At 46.3% G+C, this 19,676-nt stretch overlaps 1 protein-coding gene across 2 annotated transcripts in view; it reads right to left on the reverse strand.

Moving 5' to 3' along the window:
* COL4A2 (collagen type IV alpha 2 chain) overlaps positions 1 to 19,676 on the reverse strand; it is a 171,778-nt gene that overhangs the window by 6,240 nt on the left and 145,862 nt on the right. For both annotated transcript variants that reach the window (XM_083435542.1, XM_083435543.1), the window contains exons 38-46: positions 18,873 to 18,980; positions 15,841 to 15,912; positions 15,527 to 15,652; positions 14,191 to 14,307; positions 12,892 to 13,053; positions 12,704 to 12,802; positions 4,177 to 4,323; positions 3,254 to 3,370; positions 2,024 to 2,215 (exon numbers count right to left, since the gene is read on the reverse strand). In XM_083435542.1, the coding sequence (XP_083291668.1) occupies positions 2,024 to 2,215; positions 3,254 to 3,370; positions 4,177 to 4,323; positions 12,704 to 12,802; positions 12,892 to 13,053; positions 14,191 to 14,307; positions 15,527 to 15,652; positions 15,841 to 15,912; positions 18,873 to 18,980 (1,140 nt within the window). The remainder of the gene's footprint in view (positions 1 to 2,023; positions 2,216 to 3,253; positions 3,371 to 4,176; positions 4,324 to 12,703; positions 12,803 to 12,891; positions 13,054 to 14,190; positions 14,308 to 15,526; positions 15,653 to 15,840; positions 15,913 to 18,872; positions 18,981 to 19,676) is intronic.

Here is a 19,676-nt window from a genome sequence, read left to right on the forward strand (position 1 = left end):
ATCTAGCCTGATTTAAAATTAAACCTCAAAATCACTAAAACAACATAGCAATTTTATCTAGCTCCTTTTTCCTGATCCCCTCCCCCCGCCAGTACAAACAAGGGCCACTCTCTGTGTTACAAAGCTATTACTGTCTCTCAAAAGAAACTGAACCACTTCTGCCAGGGTGTACCTGCTTGCTTATGTGAACATAGATTTCAGGAAGTGATCTCTTGGGTCTCTGTGTAAGGGGCAGACTAACAGATAATGAGTGATGTCTTCCACCTGAGGTTGACCACAAATACAAAGTCTGTCTGTGGGATCTTGTTATAGTGGTCACCAAGACTGCAGTGGGCATCAGCTGGAAATGCGGCTCAATAAAGGCATTTTTTAAGGACCCTGGCTAGAGTCTTAACTATTTTTTGTGCTTTTATCTTGCATTTTCATCTTGTGAACTGCTCTGAGATCTTCTGATGAAGGGTGTCATATAAATATAGTAAGTAATAAGTAATAAATTAGAGTTTGGTCAGATAACTAGCTCTGAAATGTTCCGTGCTCTGGAGCAGATACTAACAAGAAAATACTTGTTTCTAATTAGTTGCAGGACCTCTTGGATTCTCTCCAGAAGAGCAAAAACCTTCATTAGTGTCTCTCTGTAATTTGTTCTGAAAGTTTAACTCTCAGGTAGGTTCATTACAACTAGAACAGAGGCCAACAGAAACCTTAAGAGGCTGGGGGAGGCCCTTCATAATACTTTAATTGCTAAGCAAAACCCCAGTTTCAAAGAGTACATTTTTCAATTCACCACTTCTGAAATCACTATGATCTAATGGATTCTACTGGTTTCTGGTGCTCTAATTCTGGATACTTTATTCTGAGTCCATATCTAAAGACTTCAAAGTTCTTGGCCACATGATTTTAATGATACTTTTCTGGTCTCTGGATTCTAAAGAAGTAAGAGTGTTATGAGTGATTCTGGTAAGATCATTTCTGCTATGCCAGGTGTTGGTGCAATTCCATTAGGTTAGGTACACCCCACACATTCAAAGCACCCCTCCCAAATAATCCTAGGAACTGTAATTTGTTAAAGGTGCTGGGATTTGTTGCATTGTGAACTATAATGCCCAGGATTACTGAAGGAGAGGGTGTGCTTTGAATGCATAGTGTTTCTGCAGCCTGACTGTTGCACATCCGTATTTGCACTCCATTAGATGGCACCTGCGGATGAGAATAGCAACAAATGCAGACAAGCTATTTCCATTTGCCCCTCATTTCTGCCCTCTTCTGAATGGTGCAATGGCTTTCTGTTAGCAACTTCTGCCAGTGCTGTAATGACACATCCATGCAATTGTGCCATCCTGATGTATTAGCAGTTGAGTGTGCTTTGCTAGAATGCTAGTGATGATGCTCCCTCTTGACTGCATTTTTCTTAGAGCAAAACCCCAAAGGGGGGAGGGAATTAGCTATTTGAAAACAGGGTGATGATCCTCTTTGGGGATAAGACTGTTGAAGAGCTAACAGCAAACCACAGACTAAAAAAGAATTCCACATAGTTGCCCTTTCTCTTTTCTCCTATCTTTCTTGAACCATTACATCTGCCGCTGTTTTAAGAAGAAAGAATTTTTATTTTAGTCCAAGAAAAATTGTGTGGACAAGTCATAAAAACATACTGAAAACCAGAATGAAGCATTATACCCGTATAAACAGTATAATACCACTTGCATTTAAGAAGGGATTGAAACTACTGGCATGTTGAAAGCACTTACACATGCTACTGGGCTTTGTGCTAAGAATGTTGCTTTCTCAAATTATTAAACTGAATAGGACAGAAAAGCCAAGTCTCTCTGATAGATCTGTGGTTTTCTCCGCTCTCTGTATTATGTATGATAAATTTTTGCTTGTACCTAACATCTCAAAATAGCTTTTCTTCATCCACATATGTAATTTCTATCAGTTGCCTGAAAATTATTGGTTAGGTTTAAAATGCAGTTTGTTTTTGTTTTTACAAAACCATGTGAAGAATGCTCAGCTCATAAATGCATACCTAGATCCTGATTGTGTGCCTTATCTTGTCCTTCAAAGTAGAGCAAGCTGTATCCACTCCAGAGTTTGCTCATGCCCACTGGACACATGGGCTCTTGATCCGCCTGGCTGTGCTTCACCAAAAGATATCCCATATTGATGCTGCGGCCGGGCATACCTGGCAGCCCAGGAGTACCTGGGTCACCAGCTGCACCTGTGGAGAGGAAAAGGGAGCTTAAATGTTGCAGGAAGGAAACTGACTTAAAGGTTTCACTGCTTATGGAAAGAATTCCATAGGAACCTCCATCTGCTCAGTGCTGAATAATCCAGGAGAAGAGGTTAGGTGTTCACAGCTACTAAGATGAAGCCATTTTTACAGCAGCTCTGACATCCAATGATAAAAAGTGTTTGCTTTATGTGCATATAAACCCTCCTCAGTGTCACCTGACATCATGTAGTCCTCTTCTACCCTTTTGGCCCGTAGGGCTGGGTGCTGTGTGGCTGAATATTCTCATGTCAGTAGCTCTTATCATCTTGCAAGTTTTCCATATGCCAGGAGTTTAAGTGGGGAACAGTAACAGAATGACTCTTACTCTCTTGCCACAACTTTGAACTGAAGTGTGGCAGTTTTGGCGGGGGGTGGGTGGGCTATATCTCCCACAGCTCCATGTCAACAAATTACATTTTGATTTCATTCTGCCCTGTTACCCTATCCAATTCTATTGCAAAGCACAAGATCTTCACTGCATGCATTGTGGTCTTCCATGCTGGAGTTGTCCCTAAATGAGGCTGACAACAAAGGGGTTCACCACTTTGTGTTTCCTTTTCGGGGAGGTACAGGGGCGCCCCCAATGGTTAGGAATGGGAACTGTGAGCCAGGCACTGTAGGATAAACTGAAATGCATTTGTTTGGGGTTTATTCTTAAATCCAGGTACTTCTAAAGCTATAAACTGAAAATGGGGCCCCTTTTGTTTAGGAGAGAAGGTGGAACGCCTCTTCCAAAATGATGCCCTGCTGCACAACTACTAACAAAGTAAACTTTTTATTTTTAGAATGACTGTTTCCCCCTCATATGCAAATTTTTTTTGCAGATTTGGTTAACAATCAAGGCTGAGATCCAGTGCCACTTACCTGGGAATAACGTCTGAGTAAACATGCATAAGATTGTGCTAAAAACTCATATAATTAGTTGATGTAAATTTATTTTCAAATGAGCGAAAAGGGGGGGGGGGACCCAGGACCAGTATTTACCTTCAAAGCCCCCTGGGCCCTGCAGTCCTGTTCTCCCTTGATCACCTCTGAAGCCTGGAGCTGCAGGTATTCCCCCTCTTCCTTGCAGTCCTTGTTTACCCATGGGGCCTCTAGAACCTTGAAAGTAAATTTAAAAAGAATCATAATCCATACCACGTTGTAAGATTTTCATGAGGAACAGAGTCCATTCAAGCTCTCTGAATACTAGATGTGCAGATATGAAGCCCAGATAGTCATGTTTTTATGAAGAAGTCAGGAGCAAAGTGACTTGCATGCAGAAATGGTTGAATAAGGATGGAGTAGGCACATATTTGAAGGAAGAGGAAACCATCCTATTCAGGCCTCTTGGTCATCAACAAGAGCAATGCACCTATGGCAAATACCTCTGACTGCAATTACGGCATACATGTTTGGAATGAGGGTGGAATTGCCTACAGATTTCAGTCTTATCAGGGACAGCGATAGGAGATACAGCTGTACCAGAATGGGATCTGGAGAAAGAAGAAAAGATTGGATGTGTTTTATTTGTCTAAAGCTCAGCAGGACAGGTCAGAAAGTACTGGGCATCATTTCCGAAGCTTGGCATGCCAGCAAATCAACACTAAGCTTGAGTCATGAGCAGCCAGTTATCACATAATGCCCCCCCCCCCCCTCAGGGAGGTACTTCTGGAATGACTCCAAAGTGGCAGAAATATGAAAAGTATTGGTACAGAGTTGTACATTCATGGGGAGTTTTCAGTTAGGTTCCCCAAAGTCACCAACTAAATTTCTGTGAGCCCCTGACCTGATTTGGATAATTACTCCATGAGCCTTCTTCATCAAAATTCCAATTTATTGGGGGGGAATGTTATATGCAAAACAGGATTGGGCCATGAAAAACAGCCTTAACTCACTAAGGCCATTTTGCATATCCATGTTCCTACCTGGAGATCCTGGTGGGCCTTGAGGACCCATCTCACCCAATGTGCCAGGAAGCCCTCTGTTTCCAGGAGCACCTGGGCTCCCTTGTTCTGAAACCAGTTTAGGAAGGGCAGGAGGCAGTCCAGGGGAACCTGGAGGTCCCCGAAATCCTGAAAGTTAAAAATGCACAATAAAGTAACAGACAGAATATGCCACTTGCCTTGGGCGCTCTTTCTCGTTAGTTGACCCAGGAACTCATTGCTCATGTTCGAAAGCAGTGTTTGAAACCCCCATTGTTCTAGGCGCATTTTGCGACAGGGAATTTCTTCAGCGTGGGCTGTTTCTGAGCTCTGGGTGCAGTACTGTGCCTAAGATTTCAGATTAAAACTGCAGAGTGGAAGGAAAGGAGGACCTTTTTCGGCCTCGTCACTTCCAGCTACTCTCTGAAGATTGGAGAAGAGAGAGACCCTCTGCTGAAGAATATTAGGGGGTGGGCAGGGGAAGGACTCACTAGACCATGTGAAAAATGAAATAATACTTTAACTGCATTTCATTCATTTTCAGCTTTGTATTCTTGTTATAAAAAGTGTGCCTAGACATTCTGTATTTGTGCCCATACCTCAGGTTTAAAGTGCCATTTAGCTCCTAGCTTTCATATCTCAGTTTCTAACACTGGTTAGAAGCAGTGGTGGTGTCATGGCAGACTTGGACATGGAGTTCAGCAGAGTAAGTAGGAGGCCTTTAAACCAGAATCTATGTCAGTGAAATATACTCAGAGTCGCAAAGTGATTTCATGCTCTTTATTCAGCTCATAGTGGTGAGGAGGAATGAATGCCCCCTCAAAGTATCTGCTTTATATACATTATTTACACAATAGGCTGCACATGATTGGCTAATTCTGGAATTCTACTGTAAGCCAATCAGGTTGTGGATTCACTTATATCTGGAGCATGATTGGTTGGTTCCTGCCAACCAATCATACTGCTGCATTGTCCTAGGACCAATCCGACTGCTGCATTCTGAATCCTATTGTTCTAGGACCAATCAGACTGCTGCAATTTGGATCCTATTGTTCTAGGACCAATCAGACTGCTGCAGTTTGGATCCTATTCAACTCAGTACATAACACCCCTCCCCTCTAAGTTCCAGTCCTGCCCGGGAGGTCGCATTCATAGTCCTCGAGGTACGCCGGTGGCCTACGTGTGCGTTGCGGCCTGTGGTGTTCCCTGGTCCGGGGTTCAGGTTCTGGCTCGTGTTCCAAGGATGCTGGCTGTGATGGGCCTGTTTGGTCTGGCGCAACCGGCTCGCTCAGTCGTGGTTCTGGTTCCGGTGTCCTTTCGGCCTCGCGGGTTCTCTCTGTATTTACTGATTCTGCCTCTCCTGCTGGCCCCTCCTGCTCTATGGGCCTCCCTGCCCCTCTGTTCCCTTGGGACTCCTCTGACCTTTCCTCCTCCTGGTTTTCTCCCGGGAATCGTCGGCGTATCTGGTCGCAGTGGCGGCGCCAGCATTGCCCCCCATCCGTTAGCACCTCGTATGACACGGGGCCAGTGACCCTGGTGACTGTGGCGGGAACCCATGCTGGGCCTGCCCCAAAATTCTTTGCGTACACTGGGTCCTGGGCCTTGAAGGTCCGGGGGTTCCTGCCTTCCCCCACCACTACCTCATCCTGAGCTCTATCGGGGTGAAGGCGATCCAATCTGATTGCAAGGCGCCGACCCATTAGTAGTTCAGCGGGGCTCCGGCCAGTCGTTGAGCTGGGGGTGCTGTGCTGTGCTAGGAGGAATGTGGCAAGGCGGTACTCCCAGTCCCCTTGCGTCATGCGGCGAAGGGTGTCCTTGGTGGTCCGCACCATGCGTTCTGCTTGGCCATTGGTGGCAGGGTGGAATGGCGCCGAACGGATGTGGCGGATGGCGTTCTGCGCTGTGAAGGTTTGGAATTCTTCTGACGTAAATGCAGTCCCGTTGTCTGAGACGAGAGTGTCAGGGAGCCCATGGGTTGCAAACAGCTTGCGTAGTACACGGATGGCTGCGGATGTAGAAGTGGACGGTACCAGTGCAACTTCCAGCCATTTGGTGTAGGAGTCCACCACTATGAAGAATGTTTTCCCCTGAAAGGGGCCGGCGAAGTCCACATGCAGGCGTGACCATGGTGCTCGGGCGGACTCCCAGGACTGTACTGGGGCCCTTGGGGGATCTGGGCGGGATTCTTGACAGGCCTGGCAGTGTTTGACCCAGGCCTCTATCTCTCCGTCGATCCCCGGCCACCACACATAACTCCTGGCCAGGGCCTTCATTCTTACTACCCCTGGGTGTGTCTCGTGTAGGGCTGTGAGGACCCTTTTGCGGAGGGGCTGGGGAACCACGACCCTGCTTCCCCATAACAGGCACCCCTTGTGGGCTGACAGCTCATGTTTGCGGGTTGTGTAGCCAGCGAATTCTGGCCCGGGGCTGCTGCTGGGCCATCCCCTCCACACCCAGTCCAGGACCCGGGAGATGACCCTGTCTTTCTTGGAATGGTGTGCAACTTCTTGTGCCTGAATGGGGCGGTCGGGAAGCAGCTCCAGGCTCATAACCTCTTGTGCGGGTGCTGGGTCGGGGCCTGTTTCCGGTAGTGGTAGCCTGCTGAGGGCGTCTGCATGGCCCATTGCCTTCCCAGGTCGGTGAATCAGTGCATACTGGTAGCTGGCAAGGAAAATTGACCACCTGAGGACGCGAGGAGACAGCACTTGGGGGGTCTGCTTTTCGGGGGCGAACAAGCCAAGCAACGGTTTGTGGTCAGTCACCACGGTGAAGGGCCGCCCGTACAAGAAATCATGGAATTTTTTTACTCCCTTCACAATTGCCAGCCCCTCCTTGTCTATTTGTGAGTAGTTCCGCTCGGTTGCGTTGAGTGTCTGGGAAAAGTATGCTACCGGTACCTCTCTTCCATCCGGGAGTTGGTGTCCCAGGACAGCGCCAATGCCATAGGGTGAGGCGTCGCATGCTAGCACCACCGGCAGCCTCTCGTCGAAGTGTGCCAAGACTGAGTTTGAGACAAGCAAGTCCTTGACTGCCTGGAATGCAGCCTCCTGGCGCTGGCCCCACACCCAAGGGGCCCGCTTGTCCAAAAGTCTGTGTAGGGGCTCCGCTACCGCCGCCTTGTGGGGAAGGAAGGAATGGTAAAAGTTCAATAGTCCCAAGAAGGCCTGAAGTTCAGTCTTGCTCTTGGGCGCTGGGGCATCACAAATGGCCCGTACCTTGTCCCCAGTCGGGTGGACCCCTTCTGCGTCCACCATAAATCCCAGAAAGTCCACCTGAGGCACTCCTAGTAGGCATTTTTCCCGCTTCACCTTGAGACCCGCCGTCTGGAAACGGTGCAGAACGGTGCGGAGGCGGTCCTCAAACTCCTCTGGTGTGGGCCCGGCAATCAACACATCATCGAAGAAGGGGGTGACGCCAGGAATCCCTTTAAGGAGCGAGTCCATTAGATTCTGGAATATGCCTGGTGCCACACTGACACCGAATTGCAGCCGCTTTACCCTGAAGGCTCCTCTGTGCGTCACAATCGTCTGTGCCTCTGCTGTGGCCTCATCTACTGGCAGCTGTTGATATGCTTGGGCTAAGTCCAGCTTGCCAAAAATTTTCGACCCAGCCAGGGTGGCAAGGACATGGCTGACCACTGGCACTGGGTATGCATGGGCCGTGAGGGCCTTGTTTATGGTGCATTTGTAGTCTGCGCAGATGCGGACCGAACCATTGGGCTTGACAGGTGTGACGATTGGGGTTTCCCAGGGGGCATTAGGCACCGGCTCCAGCACTCCTTGCTCCACGAGCCGGTCCAATTCCTCATCTATACGGGGTTTCAGGGCGAACGGGACCCGGCGGGCCTTGAGCCTGACCGGTCGTACAGCGGGGTCAAGCTGTAGCGCAATGGGGGGGCCCGTATACTGTCCCAATTTCCCATCGAAAACTCCTGGAAATTCCTTGCATATGGCGTCCATGTCCACTTGTAAGGTAGTGTGGTTCACCCCGGTGATGGCTAGCCCCAGTGGTCCAAACCATGCCAATCCCAGTAAGCTAATGTAGGGGCCCTTGACCACAAGCAAGTCCAGTTGCCGCGTCCGCCCTCGGTATTGCACCCTGAAGGTCCCCACCCCCATTGTGGGGACCTTACGTTTCTGGAAGTCCCGGAGGGTGAATGGGGCCGGCCTGAGTTTGGGACCCCCTGTAGGACACAGTTTCCTTAAAGTCTTTGCCGAGATTATGGATAGAGTTGAACCCGTGTCCAGCTCCATGCGGCATGGGGCGCCCTCTATCTGTACCTCTACATAAATTTTCTCTACGTTGGGGTGGGGCAACTGGTATACCTGGAAGTCCGTGAGCTCCGTTGAGTTGCCTTGGTGCGTTGGGCCCCGGGACCTGGGGCTCTTGGATTGGTCATCTGATGCCTGGCGCCGGGTGGACCGAGCTCGACACACCCGGGCGATGTGTCCCAATTTTCTGCACTGCCTGCACTCTGCGTTGCGGAAACGGCAGGTCCTCCTCTCGTGACTTTCCCCGCAGCTTGCGCAGTTCCCTCCTTCTCGTCGAGGCAGCTGTGGTATGTGGGCTGCTTGAGTGCGCTGCTGTACTCGGTGCACCTCCTCCCTGTCAGATCCTGAGTCGTCGGTGAGGTCTTCGTGGTGGACCCTCGGTTGGGGTGGCAGTCTCGGCCGTGCCTCTTGCGTTGACCTCTTGGCAGCTTCCGTTGCCAGGGCCTCCTCCAGAGCGACCTGGAACGTTAGGTCCTTCTTAGCGTAGAGGCGTCGTTGCAGCTTCTCATCCTCCAGGCCACCGACGAGGCGGTCCCGAAGCATGTTCTCCAGCTCTGAGAAGTTGCAGAACCGGGCGGCTTGGCGGAGAGAGGTCACAAACCCAGTTATGGTTTCCCCGGGGGCTTGCCGCTTTGCGTAGAAGGCATTTCGACGAGCCACCACTGAGGGCTGTGGCGAAAAGTGCCCCTTCAGCTGTTCCATTATTGTTTTGTATGGAACTGTAGCGACGTCTTCAGGCGCAAGGAGAGCCCGGGCGATTTCAAACGTCTCCTCTCCGCAGACGCTGAAGAATATCGCCCTCTTCTTGGCGTCTTCTTCATCGGTGACCCCTTTGGCTTCTAGGAGGAAGGTGAAACGGGAGGCATACGCTTCCCAGTCTCCAGATGCTGGGTTGAACGGCGAGAAGCTGCTGTCGGTTGCCATTCTGAGTTCCTTGTGTCCCGGAGCTGAAGCCTGGATACACGGTGCGAGGCAGCGGTGCGGCAGGTGGCGGTGCTGCGGTGCTGTGTGTGGCAGTCAGCTCAGCGGGATCCCATCCTCGTCGCCAGTGAAATATACTCAGAGTCGCAAAGTGATTTCATGCTCTTTATTCAGCTCATAGTGGTGAGGAGGAATGAATGCCCCCTCAAAGTATCTGCTTTATATACATTATTTACACAATAGGCTGCACATGATTGGCTAATTCTGGAATTCTACTGTAAGCCAATCAGGTTGTGGATTCACTTATATCTGGAGCATGATTGGTTGGTTCCTGCCAACCAATCATACTGCTGCATTGTCCTAGGACCAATCCGACTGCTGCATTCTGAATCCTATTGTTCTAGGACCAATCAGACTGCTGCAATTTGGATCCTATTGTTCTAGGACCAATCAGACTGCTGCAGTTTGGATCCTATTCAACTCAGTACATAACAGTCAGATTTCCTCAAACTTGGCCCTCCAGATGTTTTGAGACTACAGTTCCCATCATCCCTGACCACTGGTCCTGCTACCTAGGGATCAAGGGAGTTGTAGGCCAAAAACATCTGGAGGGCCGAGTTTGAGGAAACCTGACATAGATTCTGATCTATGTTAAAAACTGGCCCAGAGGAAAAGCACACAGTGGCAGAGCAGTGGGATCTCTCCTCCCAGGAGAGCACTGGTCATTATGCTGTGTCCAAACCCTCTGTTGCCTCCTGCCAATGGAGAGCTTGATTCCTCTGGCCCTGTGGCTCCTTCATGCCAATGTGAATCTCTGGTGGGAAGAGCAGAACAAGGTGACATTGGTAGACTATGTGGAACCTCTCTGGTGAGCCTACCATCTCCTAACTCAATCCCTAGCTTCCTGTACCCCTTCTTTGACTGTTTGTTAAATTGTAAAATTAAGGCCCCAGGTTAGAATTGATCCATGGCTGACATCACAGTTACTATTTTTTATTCCTATTAGACCAGGAAAGGGATGCGGGTGGCGCTGTGGGTTAAACCACAGAGCCTAGGACCTGCTGATCAGAAGGTTGGTGGTTCGAACCCCCGCAACGGGGTGAGCTCCCGTTGCTTGGTCCCTGCTCCTGCCAACCTAGCAGTTTGAAAGCACGTCAGAGTACAAGTAGATAAATAGGTACCACTCCGGCAGGAAGGTAAATGGCGTTTCCGTGCGCTGCTCTGGTTCGCCAGAAGCAGCTTAGTCATGCTGGCCACATGACCCAGAAGCTGTACGCCGGCTCCTTCATCCAATAAAGCGAGATGAGTGCCGCAACCCCGGAGTCAGCCACGACTGGACCTAATGGTTAGGGGTCCCTTTACCTTTACTAGACCAGGAAGGGAAGGACTTTGTAAACCAGTTACATAGACATCCTCACCCTGAGACTGCAAAATTGTTTTTTTTAGTGTTTGCTTTGTTTTCATTTTTATCATTAACAACCATCACCCTCCCTTGATGTCAGGCATTCAAACAGTTGCCTCTCGCCTTAGCAACCAGGGATCTTTCAAATCCCCCAAAGACCTCAATTCCCTAGACAGGAACCTTCCTCCCCTCTTCTCTTTCTTTTCTTCACTATCACTTGCTGTTGCACTACATCACACCTGAGCCCCGCAGAAATAAGTGACTCCCTGCTCCTCTCTGGCAAGTCCATCTACTGGCAATCCTTTTTCTCCCCCTCTGTCTCAGCTCTTCCAAGGGAAGCCCTTCTCCTACTCTTTCCTTAGCTTCACAGGGCAGCCCACTTATCTCCTTCTGCATCATCCTGACACTCCTAGCTCCTTGACAGCTGCTGCTTCATTTGTCCCTTCTTTTTGTCCCTAACTCTGTCATTCCAGCCTGTCATCTGGGGATTTATCCTCGCTCGCTCGCTCGCTCGCTCGCTCCCTCCCTCCCTCATTCTTTCATTCCAAGCTTGACCATGTCTCCCTTTCTTGGGAAGACCTGATCTCTCTCTCCCCCACCCCTTGCTGTACTCTGGTCTTCTGCCTTGGCTGTCTCACCTCAAAACCTCCTTTCCCTTTTCCCTCACTCACTCTTCATAGACCTCCAGCAGATCTAACATGACCCACCAGGCCTCCCCATTTGGCCCGTGAAACAGTTTTCAGGAAGCCCCACCCACCTGCCCCTTAGCTGACATCATAGAAGGCATCAGGTGGGGGACAGAAAGGGGCGGGACTTCAAAGGTGCAACCGAAAGCTCCCAGTTGTTCTTCTGAAGCAGCAAGGTGCACCTTCAATGCTCCAACCTGTCTTCCATCAGCTGGATGGAAAGGCATTTCTTCTTCAAACAATGCTGATTACTTTGTTGCTGTCAGGCCAAGCTGTTTTAATTTCTGGTTCCAAATGTGTTTTGATGTATTTTTATTATTGTTTCTAACTTGTTTGTTTTTATTACTTTGTATTTATAATGTTGGTTTCGAATGCTGTAAGTTGCCTTGTACCTTGATTTTGCAGCCTTCAGTTGCTCCTGTTTCCCACCCTCCCGCCCTTTAAGGTTTCGTTCCTTGACCTTGCTATGGACCTTGGTTGGCCACCGTTGAGGGGCCTGGTAGGAATTTTTTCCACTTGGCAAATTGGCACTGGCCACTTGGTTTTTTGCCTACGTCGTAGCAAATGGTCACAACTTTCTTGGCATTGGCAGTTAGGCATTGGTATTGGTATTGTTATGTAGATGGAAGAGGGGAGGAAGCGCCATCACCTGCCCCACATATTGAAGGGTGGTCCGATAAAGGATTCCGGGGGGCGTGGCCCTGTCTGAAGCCTATGGAGGTGAGGGCCTAAGGCACACCTCCGAGCGGTGACCCCGGGGGAGTTCCTAGTTGATGTGCATCAGCAGGACTCCCCCTTCTGGTGGTAACCCTTCCTGGACTTCAAGCGGACGGGCTGAAGCCAGATATAGTCGGTTAGGACCAATGCCTAAGCCAATACCGCTCATCACCTGTAACCAACAAAGTTGTGGCCTTATTTAGCCCATAATAATGGGGGGGGGGGGGACTCGTCACGCAAATAGCTATATAAAAAATAAACCTGAGGAGGTTGGAAGAAGAAGCATTTGAAGGTGCACTCCCACCCGCTGATCAGCTGATTGTGGAAAGGGTGCATCTGGCTCAAGGCTTTCAAATGCCCCTCTCATGTTTCACCTTCAAACTTCTGCTGAGATTTGGAGTAGAAATGTGGGGTGGGGTGAAAGCCCCTCTGAAAGCCCAGTGGTCTGCGGTGTGTTTTGGTCTATAAAATGCAGTAGCTTTTGAAGATTTATAAACACTGCATGAACTGGCATAGTAGAAATAGTTACTCACCAGGAAATCCTCGGTCTCCTTTGGGTCCAGTGGGGCCAAAGTCACCAGGCGTTCCCAATATGCCAACAAAACCCATGACTCCTTGTTCCCCTTTATATCCTTCAAGGCAAAACAATGGTATGGTGTTACTGCATGCCTGCTTAATCTGTTTTGGTAGCTGCTCTTTATACTAGGTTTTTCCATCATACCTTTTGCCCCAGGGAACCCTGGAATTCCAGGTCTCCCATCTGCGCCATGGTCTCCTCTAAGTCCTTTTGAACCATCTTCTCCAATTATGCCGATCTGCCCCACTTCTCCTTTGCTTCCAGATGGAGCAGCTATTCCTGGTGGTCCTGGTGGTCCTGGGTAGCCTACAATATATACACAAAGATTAAAACTTGGGACTGAAAGACCACATAGGCAACATCTTTGGGGGCCTGTCTTCTCCTGATTGTAGCAAGTTAATGTAGAGGTGAATTAAATTGAAGGTGCAGTCTACCTGCAGCATCCGTGTCAATAAGTAAGAGGAAAAGATGAGTAAGCTGTGAAATGGCATTTCTGATGGTTGGAGAGCAGTTTACATCACTTTTCCAGACAAAAAGCTTTTCCTTGGGGTAGCTTCCAATGCTACAATTCTACCCAACTCTTCCACCTCCATTTCTAACTCTGATCTCTCTCTCTCCCCTCCCCACCATACTCTGTTAGTGCAACCCACTAGACCCAACGAACACTAAGGCAAGAGACACAGAGCGGCCCAGGTGGGATGGCAAGGAAACACCTTACAAACCAGAGAAGCAGGAATAGTTAGCTTAGAAGCAGTAGCATTACATGTGAGGGGGCTAGGGAGCCCTGTCAAAAGAAAACACATTACCTCATATGAAACTCCACAAGAGATACACAAACCGCTTAAGGTAAAAGATAAAGGTAAAGGATCCCTGGACGGTTAAGTCCAGTCAAAGGTGACTATAGGGTGTGGCAATCATCTCGCTTCAGGCCGAGGGAGCCAGCATTTATCAACAGATGACTTTCTGGGACATGTGGCCAGCATGACTAAACCACTTCTGGCACAACGGAGCACCATAAACGGAAGCCAGAGCACACGGAAACGTCGTTTACCTTCCCACCGCAGCAGTACCTATTTATCTACTTGCACTGGTGTGCTTTTGAACTGCTAAGTTGACAGGAGCTGGGACAGAGCAACAGGAATTCACTTCATTCCGCAGATTCGAACTGCTGACCTTCCGATCAGCAAGCCCAAACTGTCTAAAGGTAGCAAACTCCTAAACAAACCCTGCTTTAGCCAACAGTGGGTGCCCCCCAGCACAGGAAAAGCATAGTGCTTAGTAGAGACCTAATGTTGAAGCCACAACAATGCTAAAAGACAAAAAGAAAAAGATTCATTTTTGCCAAGGGAACACTTGGTGGCAAAACTAAGGCAGTAGTATCAAAATATCAAGATAAATCTAAAAGATCTCTGTATCAACTGAAAGTAGTGGGGTTGTGTTTACCTGGCACACCATCCAAACCTGGTGATCCCACATCACCAGGTGCTCCAGATATGTTTGAAACTCCAGGAAGGCCTGGTCTTCCCTCAGGTCCAGGGCTCCCGGGTGAGCCTCTCTGTCCTGCCAGTCAGAAATCAAATAGTTACTCCTGGAGATTGATGCACAGGAAAGCTGAAGCGCACCCTTTGTTAAATATTTTCAAAAATTTTGAGAATATGTTGTTTGTTTTTAACAATACTGTCATTATGGTTGCTTCCCATCACAAGAAATTACCGTAAGTTTCACCTATATTCTTGTCTGCAGTTTTTGTTATCATGATTGTGTGTCTTTTTTGCTTTGTATTTTTTCTGGTTTGGTATTATATGTTCATTTTATTTATTGTTTATTTGTATGACACATAAGTATAAATAAAGTATTTAATAAAAAAAGGGGGGGGGGGAATTAAGTTTCACCAAAGCATATTGTTTCTTCCACATGAGATTACTATACATGCAGGTGTTGCTATCAGAACACTCTTTATCCAAAACACTAAGAGCTATCCAAACACAAAAAATTATACCTAAGCATCGCTACACAAATGCCTGATTCAGATACTTGAACAGACAGAGTTTGCCTGCTCCCTTACTCATTGGTATTTTGCTGGTCGGCAGCAGCTGTGTGGGCAGAAACAATGCAGTGAAAGAGAGATATCAGACAAATCACAGATTAGAAGTGTTCCCTTTAGGAAATAATGGAAATCATCAGCTTGCTCTGTGAACGCTTGCCTAACAATTTCCTGGGAATGCCTTATGTTCAGAAAGCAGAACCTGCATGTAACTTTGTGGGATGCCAAATAATATAATGGTAGCAAGTGATGTAGGATTACAAATCTTACCAATCTTGTTAACAATATTTTCTTTGATAAGTATAAATTCATATTATAAAGATATTTAAAATTCAAGAGTTCACATTTTCAGATTACAGGGATAAATTGAGCATTCAGTTTTAAATCAGTTGTTAGGGAGCATTTTTATCCCTTTGCATTCCTACTCCTTGCTCTTTACTTTGCTCTGCCCTCCCCCCCTTCTCCTGGAGTGGAATCCCTAAGGCGGATGAGGGGGCCCTGGTGCGCCTCCTTCTGGCAACTCCTGCAGCCAAGCTGGTGCCAAACGTACTGCTCTGCTTTCTTTGGATTCCACCAGCCAGGCAGAGAGCCACACATTCTGACTTTCATGTGCCTCTACCCTTTTCACACACCAATTTGCCATGAGAGTACTTTCTTAAATGAAACCTATAATTTGTTAAATATATTTTGCTAATTGGTGGTGCCATGTATAAAACCATTGAACAACAGACTGACCTAGATCTCCTCTTTCTCCTTTCAGACCAGGAGCTCCTCTGCTGCCTTCAATTGGGCTTGGCTCTCCCACGGTACCTTTGTCACCCCAAATACCTGGGAAACCTGGGGGGCCATATCCATCTGGACCTGTTGTGCAAAAACTTAGATAAATTAGTATCACTTTTTCCGACCCAGAAATGGGCATCTCAGCAATGTTCATTTTAAACTATCCTATGCATTCTGTGCAGAAAGCTGAAATGTTTAGACAGATTCCCTAATGAACTTACAATGTAAGATAGCCAACCTCATTAACCATCAACAAAATGTGAACATACCTGGTGATCCTGGAAAGCCCTTGGTACTTGGCAAACCATGTAATCCAGTGATTCCTCTGGCACCAGCAGCACCTGCCAAAAAGCCACCCATTATTTGTTATTCTTCGATCTGATTTACCAAATGTTACAGATTTCTCTGGCGGCACTGTAGTTTTTTGAAATGAAACATCTTCATGTGAGCCATTTGCTTTGCACTGATTACTGTATCAGAAAAAACTTGCTGCAATTACAGTGGTGCCCCGCAAGACGAATGCCTCGCAAGACGGAAAACCCGCTAGACGAAAGGGTTTTCCGTTTTGGAGGTGCTTCGCAGGACAAATTTCTCTATGGGCTTGCTTCGCAAGACGAAAATGTCTTGCGATTCCTGGGTTTTTTTCCCCGCTCCCCACCCCCTTTTTCTAAGGCACTAAGCTGCTAATAGCCTTTTAGCAGCTAATCCGCTAATCCCTTAAGCCTTTAATAGCCTTTAATAGCCGCTAAACCGCTAATAGCGCTAATCCGCTAATCTGCTAATGGGCTTGCTTCGCAAGACGAAAAAACCGCTAGACGAAGAGACTCACGGAACGGATTCTTTTCGTCTTGCGAGGCACCACTTTACTTTAAACAATTGTGCTCACTAGGATGCAGCAATTAAAGTATTTCTGCTCCATATGAAATGTTTTGCCTCAAATTTAAAACTTGAGTGTGTTATAGCTCATGAATGACAGTTTGGCTGTTGCTTTTTAAAAACAAATTTCTGACTGGTCAAAACAAAACCATCCTGGAGGCTAAAGCAAGTCTTTACAAGTTTATAGTCTGATTGTCTGATTCACTGACTCTGAGAAAACATTTAAATTGATTTTATACAGCAGCAACATTTTAGCAATAAGATTATAACAAATATTTCAAAAAGATGAAAATACATTGTTAACTGTACAGCCAAGACACTTAACTTATGAAGGGTTTATGGCCATAGAGTTAGATATCCAGGCTTATCTAGGTTGCACTCCCTCGCCTTGGAAGGAAGAGTTACCAAACTTTTCATTCTCGCTTCTTCCCATCAGGTGAAGCTTCCAGTAAGGATGTCTAAGCTAAATGCTCCAAGCTTAGAAGGCATGGCTTAAGAAACGCACCTTTGTGCTTCTATACAAATAATTTAGGAACTTTTACTGCTGTATGGAAAAGGCAATGAATCTGATCTATGATGTGTTTGTAAGTAAACCATTTTTAACTTACCAAATGTGTGGTCTCTTTCTATGCTAAGGGAAGTGGAGAGCTTTGGAAATGACATAAAACAGGATATTTTAAAGGTCTAATAGCCTATATTTCCACACTTTACTTTGCTGCATGTTTTGTGATTTTGAATCACTGCTGGGGCTCTCTCACCAAAGAGTACTTGCCCCAAACCTGGATCCAGGCATCTTAGGGAATTCTTTTATTAACCAATTGCTAAAAAATCCAAGAAGGGTTATGGGCCCAGGGAGGAATATATTTTGTTCCAGGTATGTAATTTCAGATTTTTAAAAGAATTTTTAAAGCCTGATTTTTAATAGCAGACCCCCCCACACCAGTTTTCACAAGGCTTCCTGTGCAAAGCTTTTCATCTTTTGTTCTTCTAAATTCAGGGAATATTATCCCCCCTCCTCTTTCCATCACATTCCAAAGTAGCTAGGCAGAAAAAGGGTGTGTGTTTTTTCTGTTGGAGATTTTTGAGAACAATCTCTTATTTTGGCATTTTTCCTGCCATCATTTTAATTCTTTTTAGTGTTTTTCTTTCTTTTTGGATAGCCGAAACTCAATTGCTGCTCATAGCTCCAGTCTGCTTAGACTTACTGAGAGTAGCTTTATCGAATGGAAGCCAATTTCTTTTCATTGTGTATTATCTGTTTTAATATCTCTTCCTTTTCTCTCTCTCTTAATCTTCTTTGGATTGAGTTCTGCTGTATTAAAAAGCCTCTTATTACAGCTTTCGATGCATGCCATACTACATTCAGGTCCACTCCTTTATTTAGATTTAATTCAAAATAGTCTGTTAATGTCTTTTGCACATTCCCCAATATTACTTTATTGTCCAACAGTCCATCGTTCAGTCTCCATCTGAATGAGGTCTCTTCCTTTCCTTTCAACTCCATTGTTATCACATTATGATCTGAGAGAGTTCTCGGAAGAATTTCTGATTTTATTGCTCTTGATGACAAATCTCTGGAAATCCAAATATAATCTGTCTGTCCTGCGCTTTGATTTGGGTCTGAGAAGAAACTGAATTGTTTCTCTAGTGGGTGTTTTAGTCTCCATATATTAACATGGATAGTCTTTCAAACACCTAGCTGGTTCACTCTAACAATTGTGACACAGCTACTCAGATGATAGAAAAAGCCTTTTGATTTACAAGAAAATATTCTCATTGAGCTTGGACGAGGGAACTAGACAAGAAAGACAGTTACAGACATGTGACACAGCTGCAAGCTATTACTGAGAAGCTGGAACAAATCAAGAGGCTGAACCAACTACTCTTATGAGGCAAAGTTACAACATAGGATTGGAAGGGAAGGTGAATAATGGGGTGCAGACATGCCAGAGGTGTATAAAAATTATGCATGGTGTGAAGGAATAGGAATTTCAGCCATTCTCTGTTTGGTTTTTGGTTGTAAAACCTGGGTTATAAAATGCTTGCCTCTATCTTGTCTTGTTCTATTACTGGCTCAGTAGTTTGGTGGAATCTATCCCTGACAATTTGCCAAGTTGCTTCTACATACTTGTGCCAAGATTTGTCTGTTTGCAGGACAATTAACAGTGTGGGGATGGAGGGCAAGCATGGTTCTGATGCTCCTTTCCTTCCTTCAAGGCTGCTGTCAGAAAGTCATTTAAAGAGACAGAAATGTGTCTTTTTCATAATGTGTAGATTAGCTCTAATCTAAAATTTGTGTATTAGAACATCAAAGAAAGTGTTACTTGCATTTACTGGAAATAGGCAAGACAAGAGTGCATAACTTCTCCTTAAGTCCAAAATATACAATGATGTATTACTGACAACTAGGATAAATATAATTTACCTTTACTCCCTGGAAGCCCAATCCACCCAGAACTTCCTTTTTCACCTGATGATCCAGGAAATCCTGGATCTCCAGATAAACCTTGTTCGCCAACCTGCCCTGGGAATCCTGTAGAACAAGTAGAGAGCTATCACTAAGCAACCCTTGAATTGTTACAATATAATTCTAATGGTGGTGAAAGTGATACTGGATTTCTTACAAGAGTGAACTACAGTGGTACCTCTGGTTACAGACGCTTCAGGTTACAGACGTCGCTAACCCAGAAATAGTACCTCAGGTTAAAAACTTTGCTTCAGGATGAGAATAGAAATCGTGCTGCGGCAGCGGGAGGCCCCATTAGCTAAAGTGGTACCTCAGGTTAAGAACAGTTCCAGGTTAAGACCGGTCCTCCAGAACGAATTAAGTTCTTAACCCGAGACACCACTGCATTCTAAAACTCCTAATGATCTGATGTGAAAAAATCTGATTTGGTCTGTATATGACTAAAAATATGTTATACAGATCATTTTAAGATGTCATAAAGAGGACACTTCATCAGTCAAATCTCCCTATGGTTAATTTAAATCCTGCAATTTCTTATATAATATTACATTAATCCAATACTGCTTTCTTACGCTGCAGTCCCACCAAATATGTCTATAATGTGTAAGATATTGTTTGTATCTCCAGCAATATACTGTGTATTAGAAAGCTGAAACATCTTGGAAGTCTATGTAGAAAATATCACCACAAATAAATATACTGGTAGTTGTCATTTTCCCTCCTGCTGGAATGAGATCCCTTGAGTAATTAAAACCTGCAAGT

This window comes from Podarcis tiliguerta (assembly GCF_965153285.1).
Source record: "Podarcis tiliguerta genome assembly, chromosome: 3".
NCBI lineage: Eukaryota > Metazoa > Chordata > Lepidosauria > Squamata > Lacertidae > Podarcis > Podarcis tiliguerta.